At 43.5% G+C, this 22,560-nt stretch overlaps 2 protein-coding genes and 1 pseudogene across 3 annotated transcripts in view; 1 reads left to right on the forward strand and 2 right to left on the reverse strand.

Annotated features, from left to right (window-relative positions):
* Positions 1–7,759, forward strand: part of ROCK2 (Rho associated coiled-coil containing protein kinase 2) — a 143,352-nt gene extending 135,593 nt beyond the window's left edge. The window contains exons 33-34 of the mRNA XM_059942209.1: positions 2,997–3,094; positions 4,353–7,759. Of these exons, the coding sequence (XP_059798192.1) occupies positions 2,997–3,081 (85 nt within the window). The 3' untranslated portion in view covers positions 3,082–3,094; positions 4,353–7,759. The remainder of the gene's footprint in view (positions 1–2,996; positions 3,095–4,352) is intronic.
* Positions 237–1,342, reverse strand: LOC132377104 (pantothenate kinase 3-like; annotated as a pseudogene).
* Positions 7,760–8,621: 862 nt separating the features above from the next.
* On the reverse strand, positions 8,622–20,184 carry SLC66A3 (solute carrier family 66 member 3). 2 transcript variants are annotated; one of them, XM_059943125.1, is made up of 7 exons: positions 19,942–20,184; positions 17,304–17,386; positions 17,159–17,228; positions 14,617–14,674; positions 12,230–12,350; positions 11,452–11,493; positions 8,622–9,745 (listed from the first exon to the last, which is right to left on the reverse strand). In XM_059943125.1, the coding sequence occupies exons 1-7, from the start codon at positions 20,082–20,084 to the stop codon at positions 9,654–9,656; spliced, it is 609 nt and encodes a 202-aa protein (XP_059799108.1). In that variant the 5' UTR covers positions 20,085–20,184; the 3' UTR covers positions 8,622–9,653. The 2 variants fall into 2 exon arrangements, with proteins under 2 accessions (XP_059799108.1, XP_059799109.1); XM_059943126.1 differs by having other exon boundaries at positions 9,656–9,745; positions 12,163–12,350.
* Positions 20,185–22,560: the final 2,376 nt, after the last annotated feature.

Genomic DNA, 22,560 nt, shown 5'->3' on the forward strand with positions numbered 1-22,560 from the left:
TTTAACACTGGCTATATACAGAAGGGAAAGCATTTCACTTAGAAATACTTCACATTAGTGAAGCTCTCTTTTTAATATGGCAACATAGAGCAGCTAACCATTCTGACACTTAAAAATCAACAGGAATAGTGCTACTCTTTTATCCTTTGGTTCCCAGTGACAAATAATGCAGTAATAACACCTCTGGTCTTCATTTCCTCTCGAATGACATTTATTAACAGAGAGAAACCCGATGCTTAGCTGAAATTTGGCAGCCCAAGAAGTGTACCAACTGCTCCAGAATACCCCTCATGCTCTAGAAACAGTGCTTTCAGTTGACCTTTTGACAGTAATCCAGTGCATATGCCAAAAGTTTCATCGAGAGAGTATTGACACGTAAAGTTTCCAACAAAGACAACTCTGTTTATTTTCTCATTAACAGCCCACATTCGTGCCACAGAACCAATGTTATTGGTGATAGTAACTAATGTAGCTCTTGCTAGATGTTGTTTACTAACATATTCTCGCTTCTCCTTATAAATCATATTCCCAAAACTAGATGCTACAGCCCAACCAGGCAGACCAAATCTTTCATAATCTCTTCTGTAAATATCACGGACCAGCTTGTCAGCTTTGTGCTGTCACCTTTGGATGCCATTTCAAGAGCCTCTTCAAAACTTTCACAGCCAGTCAATAAACTACATAAACCCAGAAAGGTGCCCCCTCCAAGGCTTGTCCCAGTTGCTCGTTCCTAGTTGTCTTTGGAATGGACTGCTAAAATACTGACTCCAGAACCAGTGTTTACTACCAGCAGCGGGTAGGGGTCAGCCAGGTTGAAAGGCATCTTTTGGCATCTCTCAGGTTCTGAGGCATTAGCAAAATAATAGCACTCTGCTTGTCCATTGAAACTGACAGGATCTATATACAGCAAGCCCTTTACAAGGCAGTCAGCTTCATCCAGTTTGTGCAGGTGGAGCTTTCCAACTGTGTGAAAATCGTTTTCAGACTTGTCACCACCACCTCCTGTAGCACATAGCACCGTGTGTAATGTTGAGAAGTTTTCCTCTCTTCCCCTTTGGATAAAAGTAGGCAGGTCCTGGGTTGGAAATCTGATAAAGTGCAAGTTCCTTCTCCAGCCAAAAAGTGTTAAATCTTTCAGTTCAAGGTGTGCATCCCGAATACCAGTGGATCCATAGGCTACATTAGGAGTCACGTATTTCCGGATACTTTTTAAGCTCTCAGCTTCTTCTTCTTCCTCTGCTGTGATATCGATAGGTTCAAAATATGAGCGCTTTACCAGAGTTCCCCCGATGTCCATGACAAACCATGGGAAAGAGGGTGTCTTGGCATCCTTGATCTTCATGGTGTCGGCCCGAGGGGCAAGAGGCGGCCTCGGTCCGGAGCGCAGAGGGCTGTGGCGGCGACTCCGGCGGTGGCAGGGCCACTTCCTCCCCTCGGGCCGGGCGGGGCGGGGGCGCCTGAGACGAGGCCCCGGCCCAGGGGTCGGCCCCCCACCCCCGCGAGGGGCGGCCGGGACCGAGCGAGCAGGGGAAGCCGCAGGCCTCGCCGCTCCGGGGCCCCCGCCACCCCAAACAAAAGGCCCCGGCCCCCGAGCCGCCGCCGCAGTACTCTAAAGAAAGATTCTTAAATTGAAATGACAAGAATTAGATGACTGAGTGGGAGGGGAGGAGGGAGAGGTTTTAAGGGAAGTCTTGTCGTGCATTACACTGATAGCCTAGTGATGAGACTTTTAAAATTTGAAGATTGCGACATGGGCACACACTCCACACGTTCTTCAAAGGTTTCGGAAGGATATGAAATGCAGATTTTTCATAAAGTATGCTAAAACGGGGGCTTGGATACCCAGGAAGGCTTACTGATCTCAGTCTCCCAAGTAGTAGAGTTGAAACCATAGCTATAAGTTACTTTACATGTAAGCCTAAAAAAATGAGTATGAGTATATACTAGGCTGTGATATATTTTAAGTGAATAAATAACTATATCTAAGTTTGTGTGCTTATTAATCAAATATTCTGCGTTTAGCACATATTGGAGTAATTTGAGTCGGGTAATCATCCATCAACCTACTCTGTCAATGATTCTCAAAGTCAACCAGCTGCATCAGAATTCATCTCAGAATTCATCTTAAAATGCAAATACTTCCCCCACCCCCCCACCCCCGGTTTAACTAGATCAGGATCTCTTGAGATGAAGCCTGGGAATATGCATTATACATAGCACTGGGTCAATCATACACACTAAAGTTTAAGAACCACTGACATAGTGACCATAGATGGGTTCTTGGCACAAATGTATTCATGAACGTCACAGTTATAAACAATGAGAAAGTTACTCCTATTTTTAAAAATAAAAATGATTGCACTATTAGATGGTTGGGTTGGGTTGGAAAGAAAAGACCACATATACCCCTGTTCTAAGTCCAGTTTATTTGGCCAAGATAAGTTGCTAATGCTGCTTATCTACCTGTGTTTTTCCCTTTATCTGTAGTTTTTTTATGGAAGGCGTAACTTTTGGTGACCTGTTGAAAAAGTAGGGTCCTGCTGGAATTGAGAAAGCTACATTCTTAATATTACTCACCTTTCATACTAGGGCTTATGGTACAATTCTGCGAACATGTGAGCTAACTGGGCACTTTTGTGAAGGGAACATTGACACATACTGAGCTTTCAGTTCTTAAATCAAACTGGGCATCAGGGTGGTTACGTCTTCATGTGGGCCCAGTGGAAAGAAGATTGTGTCTTACCCCTAAACATTATCTCTGTCCTCAGTCCTCTGGTAGTTTGGAAAGCATACCTGGTCAACATGATTATATGCATTTGCATGTAAAGAGAAAGAAGATTTCCCTGTGTGCTTCCGTCTTAATTTTAAACATGTTGTTATCAATGAAGGGAAAGTTAAAATGCTTACAGCACAAAGTATGATTTTTTGATCATAGCATATTAAACTGTCGTTTCTAAAGAGTGTTAGAGTATAAATTTGCAAACCTCCTGTTGCAGATTGCTTGATTTGGCATTTAAAGACTGGGATTGGTCATTTGATGACGTTGATGGTGGTGATGATGACGATGTTTTTGATTTCTGAAGAAGTAAATGGGGTAAATCGAAACATGAGAGATGAGTTGTTCTAGTATTTCCAAGTAGTGCATGTGGTTTGCACTTTGGGTTTTCATTATTTTTGACCAGTTTGAAATTTTATTAAGTTATTTTTGATAGTACTTATTTGAAAAGTAGTTTTCAGACAAGTTTCTAACTGAAATTTCCATGTTAAGTATAAAAGTGAAATGCTATGTTCAGATTCTTTATTGGCTATATATTTTCAATGCAGTTGGAATTGTAATTTTTTATCTTAGGAATGAAACGTAGAAATAACAAATGGAGCTAATTCTGGTACTTTCTGTTCATTCCAAAGAAGCCATATGCAGAGAAGTAAAATTTACAGTGTTTTCAAGTTCCTACAACTGTATTAGTTTGTGAACATAGCATGGGATTCCTTTCTCCCTCCACCCCTCTCTCCTTCCCTCCTCTTTCCTTCTTTCTAACTTGCAAGAATTAAAACCATAAAAACTTTGTAAGTCTAATAAATGCTGTGAACTAGCTGTTTCTGATCTGGCTTTTTTTGTGATGTGAAATGTTTACTTTTTGAAAATTTAATGTTACTCTTGCTGAGGAATGCTAATGGTATATGCTGTGAAAGCTCTTGTGCTTTTAGAAAATGTGGTTTGGTTAATAGTGGCTAACAGAGATTTGAATGAAAATTGAAACTCGTGAGTTAAACCTTTTATATGCAATGAATTTAAAAGAAGTAATGTCTATCTTAACCTAAGCAACATGTTGCAAAATACATACTTAAATCACACATTATTGGGATCTGTTTATAACCAGGATTTACAGAGTATTTTTTACATATATTTACTACAACGTGTTTGTTCCCATTTCATAGATTTAAAAAATGTGGCATAGGGTCAAACAGTCAAGTAGAACCTGGTCCATAAGTGCACTCTTCTTTCAGCTACATGAGGCAGCTAACAGTTAAACCCCAAGTCAAACTTGACATTCACTTGAATTATTCAGTGACATATTGTCTCACCCTAATATTCAGTTAACCATATTAAAACTTGTGTGTCATGTTTGTGGCCAGTGTGAGAAAATATGAGGAAGAATATAATTGCATGTACCTAAAAAATAAGAAAAGTAATACAGTAAATATGTTTTATGCATGATTCAGGTGTTAAAAGTACAGTAGTTGGAAGACTATATTGTTTGATGTAAATGGAATGCCTTTTCAAAGAACTGATAACAATCTCTTAAATTATTTCACTGTATCAACTAACTTTATTTTCCTTTTCTTTCCAGCTAACTGCCTTCTGTGAATGCAGTCATTATTCAAGGTGATCATATTCTTACAGTTGAAACAAGACTGAAATATGATGGCCCAAAATTTATTAAAAAGCTATATTTTCCTGAGAGACCGACACACACATATATGTTCCCTTTATTCCTGCAATATAAATTCTAAATGTTGGATAGATTTTTCTGGGCTCCTTTGGAGCAACAAGTTGAACCAACAGTGATTGGTTAATAGAGTAAGAGGATCATGTGCAACTCTTCCAAACTTGTTCCATAAAGCTCTCTCAGCATCACTCACACTACATTGCATAAAAGGACTGAGAAGAGTTAAAGAAATCATCTTTTCAGCTTCAGCAGAGAGATTTCACCAGCACATTTGCCAGAAGAATCTGGGAATGGATTCCACTACAGTGATATAGACTGCATCTTTAAGAAGTGACCATTATACTGTGTATGTGTGTGTGTGTGTGTGTGTAGATGTATATATACACATGCGTGCACACACACACACACACACACACACATACATCTATATAGTACTGTAATACTGCAAGAGGGTTTTTTTAACTTCCCACTTTATTTTTTTATAAACATTAATCAGATATCATTACTTACTGCAGTTGCAACTATGCATTTGTATAAAGCCATAATGTTGGAGTTTATATCACTCATTTGTGTGTACCTGATGGAAGCTGCATGTTCATGTTTAAGCAATTACTGTAACAAGAAGTTTGAAGTTAATTATATCAGTTTCCTAATGCTTCATAATAGGCAACTTTACCCATTTTGAATGCCTTAATTTAATTTTTTTCAAAATCTCCACCCTTTTCTGTATTAAAAAAAAAAAAAAAGAACAAGTGTTTACCAGCTCTTAGGATGCAAATTTGCTTTGCAGAAGAAAAATAGTGCACTATTTTTACACATAATAGTTAACAATGTCAGCCTATTTTGATTGTATAAGAGAATTTTTTTTTTAAAGTATTGGTGATAGAAACAGTAATGGATAGTATTGGAACTAATATATCTTTTATGTATATCTATTATTCATCCAACCCTTTTTACAGACCTCAGTATTAGTGTGTGACTATGAAATGTTTTCTTTTAATTTCCTGGCTACCCTAGGTATGCTTTTATTTCTGATAAAGATATTTGTGACTATTTTTACATTTTCACACTCAAGATTCAAAAATTATCTCAAATACAAAGAAAACTAGGACATACTGTAGATATATTTTAAATATTTAAATGTGATCCCTTAAACACACAACTGTGTATGGCAGTATTTCAGTATTGGGTTAAGAAAACTGGTGACTGGGAAGAAGTTGCCTCAAAGGCACTTAACTTGATTTTTATTTTTTTAAATGCTGTTAAAGTTACAGTTTATGCAGGACTATTCCTGCTTTATTTCTCATTATCCCAGAAAAGTGTATGTTTTATACTGCTACAGTGTACATCAGTAAGAATCAAGTTAAAAAAAATTACGTAGTCTTTTATCAGTCTTTCTTTATATACATACGCATACACAGAGTTTGGTGTGATATTGAAATACATCATCTAATATTTCTATGAAGGAAGTAGACATTCTTCATTGATTCCTTCTGGGGTCAGTGTAGGGTGTTTAAAGAGTTAGATCCCCAATTATAGATACTATTGTGGAAATTGAAGAGTGGCCTTTGGCTACTGATGTATTGAAACTGAATCTTGTTATTACATTATCCAGGCTGCACTCTTTCATGCTGTCTGTGCTAAAACTAGATATGCATGCCATTTCCCTTGCAGATATGTTCTGGTTTGGGGACACAGCTCTTTCTTTTTTTTAAGTAAGATTAAAAAATGAAAAATATATAAAATTTATATAGAATAAATATTTCCATTCATTAGACTTGTTAAAAGGAGACTGAATTAATATTTTATATAAAGATTTTGTTACACTATGGGAGGCTCTATCATATTATTCTGAATTGGAGAGTATATATATATATATATATTTTTAATAAACTTTATTAAGGTGAAATAATTTGAAGTTTACACATGAGTAATTGAAATATTTGAGTAAAAATGGCAAAAGTTTAAATTTTGAATGCTGTATATATTAAAGAATATGGAGAATCATGGTGTGATGCAACTATACGAGGAAAATTAATGTGAAGTTTTTTTGGGGGGAAAAAGATATCCTAAGGGGCGAAAAAAATCTCTCCATGAAGAGTCTTCACATTATATGGTTTGACATAAGGATTTATAAGGTTGTTTGTTCAACTAATGGAAATGTGCTTAATAAAAAATTCTGACCTTGGGTAAGAATTTGCTTTATACCCTGTTGCTGGTTTCATGTACATACATGAGTGCATACACCCATCCAAATGCTCTCTTCCCAACACTCATTAAATATGACATTGACTTGGTTTAACAGCCTGATTTTGTGCCAGCTTCTCTTTTTCTTGAGGCTCCAAAACTTCCAAGATAAATTTAAGACCAAAAGTTGCTTATTTCGTCACACCTTGATTTCTCCTAGAGCCATAAATACCTCCTTTTGAGAACTAAGAAGTAGTGAATACTGGGATTTTCTTAGTTGGATTTTTTTACTTTTGTGGGAATAGTGAGACAAAGTAGAAGGAAAACTGATGCCAGGATTACTGTTGAGGATTACTGTATAGTGCATTTTTGAAAAAATTAAAAAAATGCTATCTAGAAGCAACATTTTAAAAAATCTGTCTGAAAGTTTAAAATGCTCTGGAGCTAACTAAAGGATAAGTATACCAATAAATCTAAAATAAAGGTTAGTGTTTTTAAAACTAACCTATGCTAGAGTTACACCATTCTGGCTCTGAAGGAGCTCCTTTATCCCAGTTTATGTGCAGATCCTCAAGAAGAAATACTCTAGGTTGCCAAACCACAATTTAAGAAGTTATGCTGCTGCTGTTAATCTATTCTTACAGGATTTGGGTGGTAAAATAGAGAAACTTGGACACTATATTACCTTATTGAAACATACTTTAAATAACATGTTTTAAAAATCCGATGAAAGCAAGTCATTTCTGAGCTTCTCAGTCTCTGTTGACACTGCTACTGACTCACCGCTCCTCCCCTGGGATAAGATGTCAGTTTCCCTATATTGTGAAGATACCGTAGCTGGTTTGTAAAGCACTTTGAAGATAAGCACTGTGTGACAGTGCTGAATATTATGCTTGGGGGGCCTCTCCTTGATTCCCTTCCCCATAATAGTTGTGTTTGGAATTGTAATAAGTTATGAACTGCATGGTTTAGATAATCATGAATATTTGATCAGCTGTCCCTTGAACAAAAATCATACCCCCCTGATATTTTTTAATTTTGTTGCATCTTTGTAGTAATGTAATTGTATTTTATGCCTGCTTTTTATATTAAAAAATTAAATAAAAGAAATTAAGACATAAGCATTTTCATACTTTTCCTGTGAGATAGCCCTGGAATGCTGCAACCTTCTAAAATTTATCCCCCAAAATTACCTACCCTGAAAGATGGGTATAGCAAAGAAGTCTCAACTAAGGTTACCGACTTGGGAATCTTCAGCCCTATCATTTAATCCATGGAGAATACAAAATCGAATTTCAACTAGGCGTTTGTGTCTGACTTAATGTCAGTATTTTAAGGGGCATGCAAACTTGAGAATCTCATTTGAGTGTCGAGGATAAGGAAAAGCGGCAGGGAGCCTGTTTTGTTAGGAATACTGTGCTGACAGGTGCTTTCCTAGAAAGCACTTTTTTGGGGTCTTTTCTAGGATACTTGCTAACTATCTGATCTGGCACAGGTTATTCAGTCTGGGCTTCAGTGTTTTCATCTGTAAAACGGAGATTGTTTACTTATAGGATTGTTGCGGGATTAAGTATGATGATGTGTATAGAATATCGGGTAGCTCTAATGTTTGTTCCTTTCCCTCCCAAAGGGGAGAAATGGAGAACTCTTCACCTAGGATAGTATATTTTCTTCAAGGAGTTGCTTTAAGCATTGATAAAGTATATCTAAATAAAATATGTTGGACTAAAAATCACATAATTTATACTAATGGTCAGATTATAACTGCATATGAGAAAAGACTCATTTGAATTTTTTTAAATGATAACTATGATTTTTAAAACTACAGAATGATTTATTATTTACTTTTAGATGCCATGTTTCTCTTCCTGCTGGTCCCAAGCAGTAGTTCTAAAAGGATTAACCACAGTTTATATTTTTTAAAACTGCACTTTACATAACCTAAAACTAATCACATTTAAACAATTGAGTTTTAAGACTCAGAAGAGTTCAAAATAAAGTTTATTTTACATAGGAAACAAACATTTTCTAGGAAGCATCATTTACTTACTGCATATAATAGAATAATGCCATTCAATTATTAGGGGAAAGTTCTTAAAATGTTAGAGTTGATAAGCTTTTACAGGAAAACACAGTGTACAGTAATCTTAACATCATGTTCAGAGTATACTATAATGAGAATAAAATCTAAGAACTTGGTAGACCCCAGCAATACCCTGCACTGCATGTACTTTCAATAGGCAAAACCTGGTCGAGGTCAGCTGTATTTTGTACCAAATTCCAGTAATGGTATTGTGTAGGTGTGATCCTTTTAAAAACAGCAGCATTGTGCTTGAATCAGTATATTGGGATTGCCTCTTCATGAGTAGAGACTGCAGGTACCTTTTGTTACAAATTACTTGAAGGCACAGTATGAAGTTAAAGGATTACTTTGGTATATGAATTCAAGCCAGTTACATTTTTGCTTGCCTTCAGATCCTTGCTGTAACCTAAGGAGGTATTACACGGTAATATGATACAATAAGGCCATCCTGTTATGTCTATATTACAATTAAACATTAGTCCCAGAAAGTGAACTCTGGTAATGTATTACAATTCCACTTGAGCAAAATCCCACTCCATTCATGTTCGTCTGTGTTGCGGAGAGGATTTATTTTTTAAAAGATTGTGAAAGCTGAGAAGTAGATGTAGTTAGCTCTTCGGAGGGAACTTAATCATGACTTGAAGAATAACGGTCAACGCTGTCTCCTCAAAATGGGCTTCTTGGGAGGTTTCCATCAATCACCAGCCTTATCAGAACTGCAGATGTCTGAGCCCTACCTTAACCTAATGAAGTGGGGACAGGGATTTTAAAAATCGATGTTTTTAAACAAGTGTTTAAGCGGGCTCTTCCAAGTCTAAAATACCTTTGGCACAGTTGGCTAAATTTATAAAAGACCTGGTTTAGCAATGAGCTTTTTTTTCCTTTGGTTCAGTTATTCAAAATCCACTTTGTGTGTGGGAATAATATATCCATCATTCAGATTTCACATCGGTCTTGCGGTAGTGAAGTATTGTAGCTGCTACCCATATATTTAAGGCCAGCATGATCACAAAACGTATAAGAACTGAAATCAGTCAAAAAGAAGTATGTGTTAAAAAATACTGTTTTCACATAAAACAAAATCACCACCTCTAAGGAGGAGCCCACCCCCCCCCCGCCCCCCGCCAAATGAAACAGAACTATGGATCATGCAGACTTTTGAACAACTTTGGTTCCAAATATTTCTGGAAAAATGATCTTCCTATCATGACTACCTTTGCTCACTTGGCCTGATTTCATGAATAATTTCATCCTAAATGCTTAATTTGGAGGAATCTGACTCTGGTTGGTAAATACTACAACTTTTTAAAACCCTGTTACTCATTTTTCAAGTCTTGAGGATGGTGGTGTCTCAGAACATTCCATGTTAATTAAGCAAAGGTGGTACACCGCACTCAGTTAAGGTAATTGTGAAAAACTAGCCCAAACGTCAAAGCATGTTTTATATTGAGGTAACCATGAAAATGTGGCTCTTTGTTAAAAAGAAAAAAATAACCTTAGTGACTTGACAAACACTCTCCTGATAAATAAGGTTTATGAGATTTAATGTATCTTTGGGGTTGTAAAACACTTTTAAGATAGCTAAACTGTTTTTAAAAGATTATTCTCAGATATATTGATCACTTTCAGGAACAGCTGTCACCTTAGATACAGAACAAATCACAATTAACATGAGGTTTGTTTTGTTGTTTAATTATGGTTTGACTCTCCTTTCCAAGCAGAGAATTCTTGAAGTCCTGTAGGGAAGACTCAGGTCTCTCTTTTCCCTTCCCCACTTGACCAAGTTTATGCTTTGGCCAGAACACTTTTACTCCTCTCAGAGCTGATGGAAAGCATTTGAACCAAAGATAAAAACCTCCAGGAAGGGACTAGCAAATGCATCATTCTGTTCCATAGCGATATTTCTCAGACAATGATTAGCTTATTTAAAAGGTCTACACACAAGGGACATATTTCTAGTCTTCATAGAATGGGTGACACCACCTGTTTTAATCATTTTTCCAAAAATTTATATGCTTAATTTGGGAGTTGAAAACTCAACCTAAGGAATTAATGAAATTCTCTTTAGGTTAACCCAGGAATATTTTATTTCCTCCTCCATCACAGTATTCCTTTAAAAAGAACAGAACAAGGACATGGAGTCGAATGATTACATCACTCCCTTTCCTGCTGCTTGTGGGCAATTCTCTGAGGCTCTGGACCATCCGGCCACTACCACCTCCTTCCCTCTCATTAGACTCACCCCCGTGCTCTCACGCCAGCCCTACTGGTGCTCTCTCCATCCTCTTTGCTCATGACCTCCACACATGCTGCTCCTTGTAACAGTCTCTTCCCTCCTCCCGATCTCTCTCTCCTTCAAATTAATCTCCCCAGCTCCCTCCAACCAGGTCAGGTTCCCATGTCAGGTGCTCATCCTGTCCTACTCTTTCAAAAAATGTTTCACAATATTTTTCAATAGTCAATTGTGTGATTACTTCACTGTTCATTTCCACTGCTGGTGTGGAAGCTTCACGAAGATAGGAATCTACTATCTTGTGCATATTCTATCCCAGGTACAGCAAGTAGATGCTTAATACTATACATGGTGACTGATGAGGACCAGGAATATATTGTCGCTGGCCTCCAGCGGGGCTAAGTGGCTCCGTTAAACCCTAAGACAATTTACAAGTGAAGGAGGCACAGATGGCATAAAATTCAAAAAGGAAGTGGGCAGAAAAATATTTTGCTTACTTGTAAGATCACTGGTGGTCATTAAAGTTGTCATTATTCTTGCTGTAAAAGCAAAATTTCAGCAATAAATATCAACTTCTCAGACATTTTGGTATTTAGCTAATATCTTTCCGTTTTAAATGCAGGAATATATGCTAACTGTTCTTGAAAGATTTGGGTAGAAGAGAACCCTCGATGGAGAAACTGGTCCTTTAAGATACAGACGCAACATGAAGAAGTATAATTCAAATATCTAAAACTAGTAAATCTAATTAATGTAATAGCTCTGAATTTTTTAAATGTTCCTATCTAAATATAGCATATATTCATTTTAGGTAGTTCCTGCAAGAATCCAAATGAACAGTGGAAATTCTAAAGTTGAGACCGAACACTATGGCTCCAGAAAAACTCCACTGCTGCAAATCATATTCATTCGCAAAAGGCAATGCATGATTCTCATCTCTTTAATCTGTTACATCATAAACATTCACATTTTTAAAACAAGCTAGTGGATTCAATACAACCAAACTCATGATGCTTTTCAAACAACAAGAGAGGACTGTTAATATTAGGCCAGATTTTTGGAGAAAAGTGTGCTTTCACTTTTTTTTAGCAACTTGCAGACAACGGAGAGTGGTGTGCATTAAATCAGCCTTGTAAATATGGATACACAGGAGGGTCTATCTGAATAGTTACTTGCAAAGGATTTAAGCTCAAGGGTCTGTGACATACCGCACTCCTCCGGGTAGACACCCCACGCCGACCAAGGACACCCCACCAATTAGAGGCTTGTTCTCACCCGCACAGGTATATGAAGCGAGGCTCCACGTGAGAGCACTCACGGCTCCTGAGTCCCTGCTTTTCCACAGGTACTGGAGCTGTGCACACTTACTGGCTGCACTGATGAAAGTACAGAAATTCTGTTTGAAGATAAAACAGGAGGAAGTTAGGAGTTCCTTAGTTTCACCAGAAACTAGATACACCAGATACTTAAAGCATTCTTTTTCTTTCTGGCTGCGTCGTGTGGCTTGCGGAAAAGCACTGAGTCCTAACCACTGGACCACCAGGGAATTCCCTGAAATCGCTTTTGAAGCCAAATTTTCATGTCAAGTGATAACCAACTTGCACAAGGACAAAACCCAAGTTTCCCGATAAAGAATGGACGCAGCAGTGGGACATTTATGTATAACCCACCAATTCCACTGCTTAGTGAGTAACTGATGGGCAGCAGGTCGTTGGAAGCTGAGAGTTAAGAAAGAATCTGCAATGACTACAAAGGCTTATCTGTCCCCACCTGCCAAAAACAAACAGATGTATAGATAGTATGGTGTTTTTAGAGCCTGTGGGGAACCATGCTGCGTTGCACTGACAGACTCATCCACTCAAAGCAGCAAGCTGGAGCGCTTCGGCTCTGAGTTTCTGGCTGTTCTGATGAGCTACGTGGTGAGGCTCCTGCCCTCTGGTCCCCAGCGAGGCAAGAGTATAGCACCCTCCACCCTAAGCCGGGCCCAGGCTGCCATTCACCAGGCTTTCCATCAGCTGAAACACCCCGTCAACTGGTTTCCAGGAGAAAACGCCATCTTTAGAATCATGAAGTGGTCTTGCTTGGGGGCATAACCAAGGCCTGCACAATCTTATGATACACATTCAACTGCAGATTATTAGGTTTTCCCGTAACACAGAGTCTAGCAGAGAACAGGACGGGAGAGAAGAAGTGTGCTCAGGCTGTTGCGCCGGTCACTTTTAAGTACTTGGATCATGTCTTTGTGAATGAACTAAGAGGAGGTGACGTCTCAATTTATCTAACCACGAAAGCACAGTGTAGGACTTCCGTGGAAACCATCTGTCGGTCTGAAATGGGACTCGCTCTTGAAAGCCATAGAACCGTAAACCTTCTATAACTTGGCTTTTTCATGAATTCAAACAGCATCCCTCCCCTACAGGATCCTAGGGTTTGCTGCCCCGCGGGAGCTCTGAAACCCAAGCGCTTTCTCCTCTCTGGGGCTCCAGGACCCTCAAGCCAGCCACCCTGTGCCGAGGCCCCAGTGGCTGCTGTCGAGTTGGCACCCAGGAAACACGTGTTGTGGACAGTCCCTGCTTGACAAGGGAAAAAGGAAACTACAGTTTATGAACTATTAGAGCATCACCATGTGGTCAGAATAGAGCATTCGCTGAGAAGGGAACAGAAGAAACAGAAAAACCCGAAGCCTTCGGCCTCTGGGCCTGACTCCTGACGAGCCTGTAGCAGCATATTCCCGGGATGATGTTCCTGGGGGTGAAGGGACACCCTCCCACAAACAACCAGACCTGCACCCACGTGACCACAGTGGCAGCTCCGGAGAGCCTAGAGATGCCCTATTTGTAGGGTGGCCAGATTTAGCAAACATACAGGACACCCAGTTAAATTTGAATTTCAAATCAACGACAAATAATTTTTTAGCACAAGTTTGTCCCACGGAATATTTGGGACATAATTATACTAAAGAATTCTTCGTTGTCAGCATGGTAACCCTACTAATCTGCTTTCCGTACGTCATGAGGTTGAGAGCCAAGTCCACTTTCCGACTAGATGCTGGAGGGAGAATGGGTGGAAGTTCAGGAGTCTGGGTGTGGCAGGCGGTGACCACGATTAGTTCTGCTCCTTCTTTTCCCACTGGGTGGAAAAGTTCACGTCAGCCACCGTTTGATCTGTGGTCAAATGCTTCCGGACCCACTGCCAGAATCCTATTCTCACAGCAGGGAATTTCTGGCCCTTAACCAAGGAAGGAAAAAGAGTATAGGGCTTACCCTTTTCCAAGGAAGAAAAAAAAAAGTGTTTGGGGGGGGGGGCAAAGTTAGAAAAATAATGAGTACGTGGCCCATGTGTAATTATTAACCTGATAATAACCTGAAACTCTTTAATTTATGTTCAGTTCTTCATTCTACTAGTACCTACCCGATCCCAATCTGGTTCTCTAGGGCCCCAAAAAAGGGAAGTAAAAAAATTGTGCCGTACATTTAAGTGAGAATAATGTTTTTAATATTTGGATAGCACTAGGCTTTCATCCCACTATCCTTTGGTACAGCTGAAAAATGAGCAGGTTGAACATTTGATCTGTAAAGTTTTTTGCAGGGTAGGTGGCGTGGAGAGAAGAGGTAGACAGACTGCTGTGAACACACTTTCTTCTCCAGGGGCAATTTACTCACCATGGCCAGATCTATGATCCACTTCTGCAGGGTGAGGAGGAACCAAGCAGACACATAGCTTACCACGTGCTAAGGGACACAGCAGTGGCTCGGCCGGCAGCTCCACTCCCCTCCCAACCCCGTGTGTGTGGAAACAAACCAAGGCCAGAGAGGTTACATACCTAAGCTAAGTGTGGAACTGGGAACAACAGCTCTGCTAGACCTCGTCAGATTCAGAAAAGACAAAAATGATCCAAGTGAACACCTTCTAGGAGTTCAAAAGCACAGAAGCAGATTCTGGAAGAAAATTACAAAGAACCCTGTGTTCTCGGACCGATCCTAGGGCTGGGAACGTCCCAGATGATTTTAACTGCCGGTTTAACTCCTGAGCATGCAGACCTCTCCAACGTAACGTCAACAGTGAAGCACTTAGGTTCAAATGATATAGCAGGCGTCTTCTGCAAAACTGGTGTCACGTGAAGCTGTTTCCTGATTTCCTCTTTCCCACTAACTCCAGTGTAAAAATGACGCGGCTGGGGTGAGCAATGCTAGGAGATGGGAGGAATGATAATGGCTTTTCATCAAGCTCAGTGATGCTGCAGGAAGAGAGCCCGGCTAGAGAAGCAGAAGCAAACACAGGGAGGTGGTGCCCAGGCCAGGGAGGGGACGGCCAGGAGCCTCTGCTGTGAGCTTGGGCAAGTCATTTTCCTTCTCTGGGCCTTGGTTTGCTTATCTGCAAAATGGACTTAACATTCCTTGCCCTATCTACCTCCTCATGGCTTTGTGGCACATCGTAGGGACCCAACAGGCAGCTGTGATTATAATTAATAACATTATTTAAATGAAGAGATTGAAACAGACAATGCCCTGTGCTCAAAGTCAGTAGAACTAGATACTAGTCAACACCAGAAAGGCAGCCTGAATCTAGGTGGATGGAATCCTGCTTTCTGAACACTCTCTAATTCAAGTCTTAAACTAATGTTGCCCAATTTTGTACCATTGCACCTCATTCCATTCATTCCAACTATACATTTTATAAAACTTCAGCAGTAGTACCAGCAATTGAGATCCTAGAGATTTGTAGAGTGGCCAGATTGAGCAAATAAAAATACAGGACACCAAGTTAAATTTGAATTGCAGATCAACAACAAATACTTTTTTAGCATACGTATGTCCTGTGTAATATCTGGGACATACTATTACTTTTTAAAAAAATGCATTGTTAATATGGCTGCCCTGCTTATCGGCTCTCTGTAAGTCACAACTGGCAGAAGGAGGCCATAAAACATCTTGCTGATACTACAGAGTTGCCATCAGTACCTAAGTTTTCTAATCTACAGCCTCACCATTTGCACAAAGATAAGCTGTTGCATTTTATTTAAAAAGTAAATCACACAATGCTTTTCATTTCTTCAAAGTACTCTGTTTTCAAAAACCTTTAACCAGCTGGGGCTGACCTTGAAGTGTTGAGGGGCAGTAGAGCCACACGATCCCTCTTTTTTGCAGAGGGAAACTGAGTCAGGGGGCTTACAACTCCATTGAACAGCAGAGGGTCAGGACTCAGTCCGCACCCATCTCCCCTCTGCAGACAGGCTTTTAGCACGAGAGCCACCACGACCCTGCCACCTCCTCAGCTTGTCCTGTGCTCCTGGTATTTTCCTTCTGGAAACAACCCTAAAAGGTAGGCATTATGATCCCTCTTCACAGATGGGGCGACTGCAGCTTAGAGGCCAGTGCCCAAGGCCACCCAGATGGCAGTGGCACTGGGAGTTCCCACCACTCCACACCCACCTCCTCACATGCTCAGCGCACCTGGCCGTCCCCTCCCTCTTTCCTCCACCCTGAAGACATATAAATAAACAGCTCAGATCATTTCACAGATGTGGCAGGATTAACTGACTGCCATTTAAAAGGCTTTCTTGGCCTTTTAAGGAGAGTGAAGTTCAACAAGAGAATAAAAGAGTTTTTACAAGGAGAGTGAAGATGGAAGGCTGGCCCTCGTTCACAGAAGATGCTGAGTGACGTTAGCAGGGATAGGTCTGTGTGTCTGACCAGAATCCACGGAGACCTTCCTAATGTCTTGACTTTCACTTTGAACCAGCCATCAGGAGCCCAGACCCACCAAGAGGCAGTAAGAAGCCAAGCTGACCAGGTGTGTTAGTGGCAGCGTGTTACACGCCAGACATGCTCGTTATTACATGGGGACATTTTTGGGGAAGGAAGAAATATCTCCCTTCCCCTAAAGAATACATTTGGACAATGTCGCTCTTAGCAGGAGTGCTTCTGCAGCTCAGCAGTGAGGTACTAAGTCTACCTGGTGGGTCAGGGCACCATGGGGCTCCCTGGTCTCAGAGGGGTGGCCCTTGGGCAGGGACTGTTCTAGAGCATCTCTAGGCTGTGGAGATATTTACTCACATGGAATCTTGCATTGGGGATTTTTTTTTTTTTTTTTTTTAGTTTAACCAAAAGAATACATATCTGGTAAAGGACCCTGCTTAATAACATCCTGTTAGCAAGGAACACCCCCAGTTCCATCTCGGATTCTCAGATGCTGAAAGGATACAGGACGATGTACGGTGCTGCCCGTTTCACATCCCCCTTGAAATGGAAGACACACAGCAGGAGGATGAGATCTGGAAAAGAAAGGCTCTGAGTGAGAGGGAGGAGGGGCCCCGAGGGCCGAGGCTGGGCACAGGGGCATCGGTTACCTTGTGCGATGAGGATGGGGTACTCCAGGTAGGTCAGCAGTGGGTACTCGTAGTAACACTGGTACCGGAGAAAGACCAGGAACCTGGGGAGAGGGAGGGCGCATCTGAGCTCGGACCAACCTGACCCACAGCCCGGAGGCCTGGCCGCCACCCAGGAGCACAGGTTCGTCTGCAAAACCCTAGAACTGGTGGCGGGAGTCTGCAAATGTCAAGGAGGGAAGTACAGAATAAGAAGGGTGAAACATCCATTTTTAATCATCTCCCTGATTTCTGAAGCTGGGCACTGGTGTCTGTCAAGTCCCTTGGATGGTCAGTTACAGACAAATTTTATGAATTTTACAGAACCACCGACCAGGATGAGAAGAGACAGGGTTTTCTGGACCCGGGCCTGCCTGTCTCTGAGGCTGGGCTCTTTCGAGGCCCCAGGGAGATCCCTCAGAAGGTCGCACCCAAGAAGCCGCACAGGCCGAGGAAGATATCTGAGGGGGGCCGAGAGCCATCCCTGGGTGGGGTTCCTGGGCAGGGCTTCTAAGTGACTGAGCACGTAGGGCCCAGCAGCGAGCTGGGGAGGCCGTGTTTTGAAGACGAAGGACATCCCTAGATGAGCCTGGTGGCCTCCCAGAGTGCTGCTCAGGCTGGCGGTGGGGACAGAAGGGACAACTCTTCAGTTCCTCAAGAAAATTCGAGCTCTGGAGAGGCTTCGGCTTGGAAGGGTGGGAGACACAGACACCAGAGTCCCACTCCTCTCAGAAGAAGAGGCCCCAGCTTCCTGCCTTCCCAGCTCACACCCTGGCCAGCCAACTCCCTCAGAATCGAAATGCCCACACTGTCCCCTCAGGGTCTGTCTCCGTCCCCGCACCCAGGCTGTGAGGACCCCTCAGGCCCCCTGCTCCCCCAGGGTGAGCCAGAACCCACAGACCACGTGGACGTAATGGCTCACACCTTTCAGGCCAGGATGTGGCGTTAACAAAGCCCCACGCCCTCACCCAGGCGGCACTCTGGGTGACCCCAGCCAGCGCTTGCCCCTCCACTGCCTGCTGAGCCCCCTTCCCGAGGCTGCCAGGCCTGCTCCCGCAGGCATCACCTGCTGAGTGTGGAGCCCTAAGTGGAGTGCAGACTCCAGGGCTAGGGTGCTGGGCTCACAATCCCCGGCTGTTACTAACCTCTGGGGCCTCGGCTTCCCCATCTGTGAAATGGGGACAACATGCGCTGTATCTGCACACACGGATGCTTTAAGCATGTTACCTAAGGTCATGTCTTCTGCCTCTTTCTCTGGCCTCACTGCTTCCAGTTCAGCCTCCAGGCTTCTGATCACAGGCCCCCTGCCTGGAGGGCCCCTTTCTCTACGTGGCTACCTCCTCTCCTTCCTGAGGACGCCAAGGTGGCTCCCCTCCTGGGGCGCAGATCAGGACCTCCCCTGCCCCGAATGGGGAACTTCTCCTCCTAGTAATTATCTGCTTTCCTCAGAGGACTGGGGTCGCTCTGAGGCAGGATGTGCTTCCCCAAGGGGCCTGTGGCTCAAATACATCCTACGGTTGACCCCTCAGATGGGGGTGTCCCAGGCGGGACCCCGCAGGTCCACGGGTGGCCCCTCACCCCTTGTGCCCTGGAGGTCTCCTGTTTCTCCCTCTCTCCCCCCTGCCTTCCTTCTGGCCCAGGGAAACCGGGGTCCTCAAGCCCGGGAAACCGGGGTCCACTGCCCCTCCGAGGAGTGCTTCCGCTGAGGACCGGCCCTCAGAGCCGCCGGAGGGTAACTGGAGTCCCCGGGCTGTCGAGGAGCAGAGGGGAGGGGGCCCGGCCTTGCAGGGCGAGGAGCTAGACTGCTGGGTTCACGTCTTCCCCACCAAGTCTTACAACTCTGTTTTTCACCGTTCAGGTCTTTATTATTATTATTACTTTGCTTATTTAGAAGAGTACTTTAAAATTTTTTTTTAATTGAGGTATATTTGACGTACAAGATTATATTAGTTTCAGGTGTACAACATAACGATTCAATATTTGTACATATTGTGAAATGATCACCACAATAAATCTAGTTAACATCCGTCACGTTCAGGTTTTTAAATACTGGATCAGGGCACCCATTCCCGATTTTGATAGAAAAACCGGCTCTTGGAGCAGTCTCGGCTCCCGCTTTTCAAGCGCCAGTTAAAGCCCAAGTCCCGGTCAAGTCCTCCTCTCCCTCCAAAAAGCTCTACGTTCTCTGACACCCCGCGCCCCCCGCCCGCAAAGGTGTAACTTTTAAAAGCCAGAGGGTCCAACCCCTCATTTTACAAGCGAGGAAACCGAGACCCGAGAACGGAGCGGGGGATGGTGGGGGGTGGCTTTAGGGAGGATGCAGATGAGAGAGCCTCGACGTGCAAGCGGCCTTGCTCTAAGCTGGATGGTTAGTTTTGTCACTGATGGTTGGAGTGATGATTTCCTTGAGTGTCGGTTTTCTCATCTGTAAAATGGGCGTGCGCCGTCTTTCGTTACCGCGCAAGGCTGGGGGAAGCAGCAAATTCAGAGAGGAAGTGAGCGGCCCGGGCAGGCGCTACTCCCGGCGGCCCGCGCTTTCGGCTCCGCTTCCCCCGCCCCTACTGTATTAGAGTCGAGGGTCTCCCGGGCTCCCGTCGGCTCCAGATCGCCCCGGCCTTACCCAGCCAGCTCCAGAAGTAGGCTCGGGAGGCTGATGCCCCGCGCGCTGCGCGCCCCCAGCACGGCGAAGATCTGCGGCAGCTTGAGCGTCGCGCACACGCCCAACACGCTCCAGTTGCAGAACCACAGCAACCGCGTCTCCATGGCGCCGGCGGGGCTGGGACTCCGGGACTCAGCGGATCCGGCCGCCGCGCGAAGGGGTTGCCGCTCAGCACTCGGCCGCCGGGCTCGCCCGGTCCTTCCGCCTTCCCTTCTCCCCTCCCCGGGCCGCCCAGTCGGGGTCCGCCCCTCCGCCCCGATCTCCGCCCCGAACCCCGCCCAGGGTCCCCTCTCCCGCCCCTTTGTCCGCTCGGCGCCTGTCTCGCCCCGACGCCTCCCCAGGTCCGCCCCGTCCCCGCAGTCGCTCCGCCCCTCCCCGCTGGCCCGGCCCATCCCCCGGGAGCGCTGCGCCTGGAGCCGCCCCTCACGGGTCCAGACGGTCGGGGTCCGCTCCGCTTACCTCCCAGTCGTCCGTCCCCGACCTCGCCCCGACCCCTCCCCAGGCCCTCTCCCTCCGCCCCGGGGTCCGCCCCTTGCCCGAGAGGCAGGTCAACGCTGACCTTTGCGTGATCTGACCGCTGCTGATTCACTTTTCCGTGTTAAACCAACTCGTGCAGTTCTGAGCCTGCGGGCGATGTCTCCCGCTTTCCCACGGGTTGGATGGGCAGAAATTGAACCGCAGGAGGGCAAAGGGGCACCCCTCACGGGGGAATGGGCCATTTTGTTGGGATTTTTCACTCCTGAAAAGTGTTTTCCTTTCTTTTTCTCACTAAGCATTTCAGAGGTAAAAACTTAAAACGACCCAACTTAGTTTCTGTGCGTCCACCTCGATTTACAGACGGAGAAACAGTCCTTGCGGGACCGCGCTTTCCTCCAGCCGAGAGTGGGGACGTGTCCTCCCCAAGGGCAGGAGGCTTCCTTCCTGAGGGCTTGGTCCTTAACCCCAAAGACTCCCCTCCAGAGACGTGCACTTAAGAGTGAAATTTTTTCTTAAGGAGGTAAAAATAGATTTCTATTGACAAAAGAAGGTAACTTAGACTGCGGGGCTGGGGGTGCATTTTCAGGCTCAAAATGGTATAGGTACTGAGTCAAGGTTACAACGAAACAGAAAAGTCACAAAAATGCAATGCCAGAAACCACTGTAAAGAAAAAAATGCTGCCTGCCTTTCCAGTTCTATAGGATCAAGCCTGTTAGCCACTGCACTTGCCCACCACCAGTGTGCCCTGAGGGGAATTCAGGATGGAGAAAACCAGGAAGCATTCTGTGCGTTAGATTTACTGACCTTTTAGCTAGTTAAGATGCATGTTTAAGGAAAAACGTCTAATGACCCCAGATTCTTGCATCTTCCTGTACAGAGAAAAGCCCTAAAATCATTAACTTGAGACATCTGTTCTTTGTGCTTGGCAGTCATCTTGTGATGCTTGACTACATGTTTTTCCCAGCAAAAAAGTTCATATATATCCTGGCTCTCCCTTATCTCTTCTGAGCAGTTCCTTAGAGCTATGTGAGAAGTTGTCTCCCAGGCTATGGTCCTCAATAAGGTCCCCAAATAAAACTTAACTCACGTCTCTTTTTGAATTATGGTTTTCTCAGAGTATATACCCAGTAGTGGGATTGCTGTGTCATATGGTAATTCTATTTTTAGTTTTTTAAGGAACCTCCATACTGTTCTCCATAGTGGTTGCATCATTTTGCATTCCCACCAACAGTGCAGGAGGGTTCCCTTTTCACCACACCCTCTCCCCCAGCATTTATTGTTTCTAGATTTTTCGATAATGCCCATTCTGACTGGTGTGAGGTGATACCTCACTGTAGTTTTGGTTTGCATTTCTCTAATAATTAGTGATGTTGAGCATCTTTTCATGTGCCTCTTGGCCATCTGTATGTCATCTCTGGTGAAATGCCTATTTAGGTCTTCTGCCTATTTTTGGATTGGGTTGTTTGTTTTTTTGATATTGAGATGAACCTAGTGGCAGGGCAGGAATAAAGACGCAGACATAGAGAATGGACTTGAGGACATGGGGAGGGGGAAGGGTAAGCTGGGATGAAGTGAGGGAGTAGCATGGACATATATACACTACCAAATGTAAAATAGACAGCTAGTGGGAAGCAGCCGCATAGCACAGGGAGATCAGCTCGGTGCTTTGTGACCACCTAGAGGGGTGGGATAGGGAGGGTGGGAGGGAGGCTCAAGTGGGAGGGGATATGGGGATATATGTATGCATATGGCTGGTTCACTTTGTTGTACAACAGAAACTAACACAGTATTGTGAAGCAATTATACTCCAATAAAGATCTATTTTAAAAAATAAAATCATTTCAAAAACCAAGAAAAAAAACACTTAACTCACAACTTTTACCGTGTGTGTTTTTCTTTCAGTGGACACCATGATTGCTGGTTTTGTGCTGTGAACCTCAGCAGGGCATTTGAGGCTTTCCCTCTGTCTGCCCCACCTTCCGTCCCTGATCCTCCAGCCCACACTTGGCCGTCATCCCCACCCGCTGGGAAAACCCAGAAGGTATTGAGTTCTTTCTCCATGGCTAAGGGAGAATGGGATGCATTAGAAAGAACTCTTTCAG

This window comes from Balaenoptera ricei, chromosome 13, assembly GCF_028023285.1.
Source record: "Balaenoptera ricei isolate mBalRic1 chromosome 13, mBalRic1.hap2, whole genome shotgun sequence".
In the NCBI taxonomy this organism is placed as follows: Eukaryota; Metazoa; Chordata; class Mammalia; order Artiodactyla; family Balaenopteridae; genus Balaenoptera; species Balaenoptera ricei.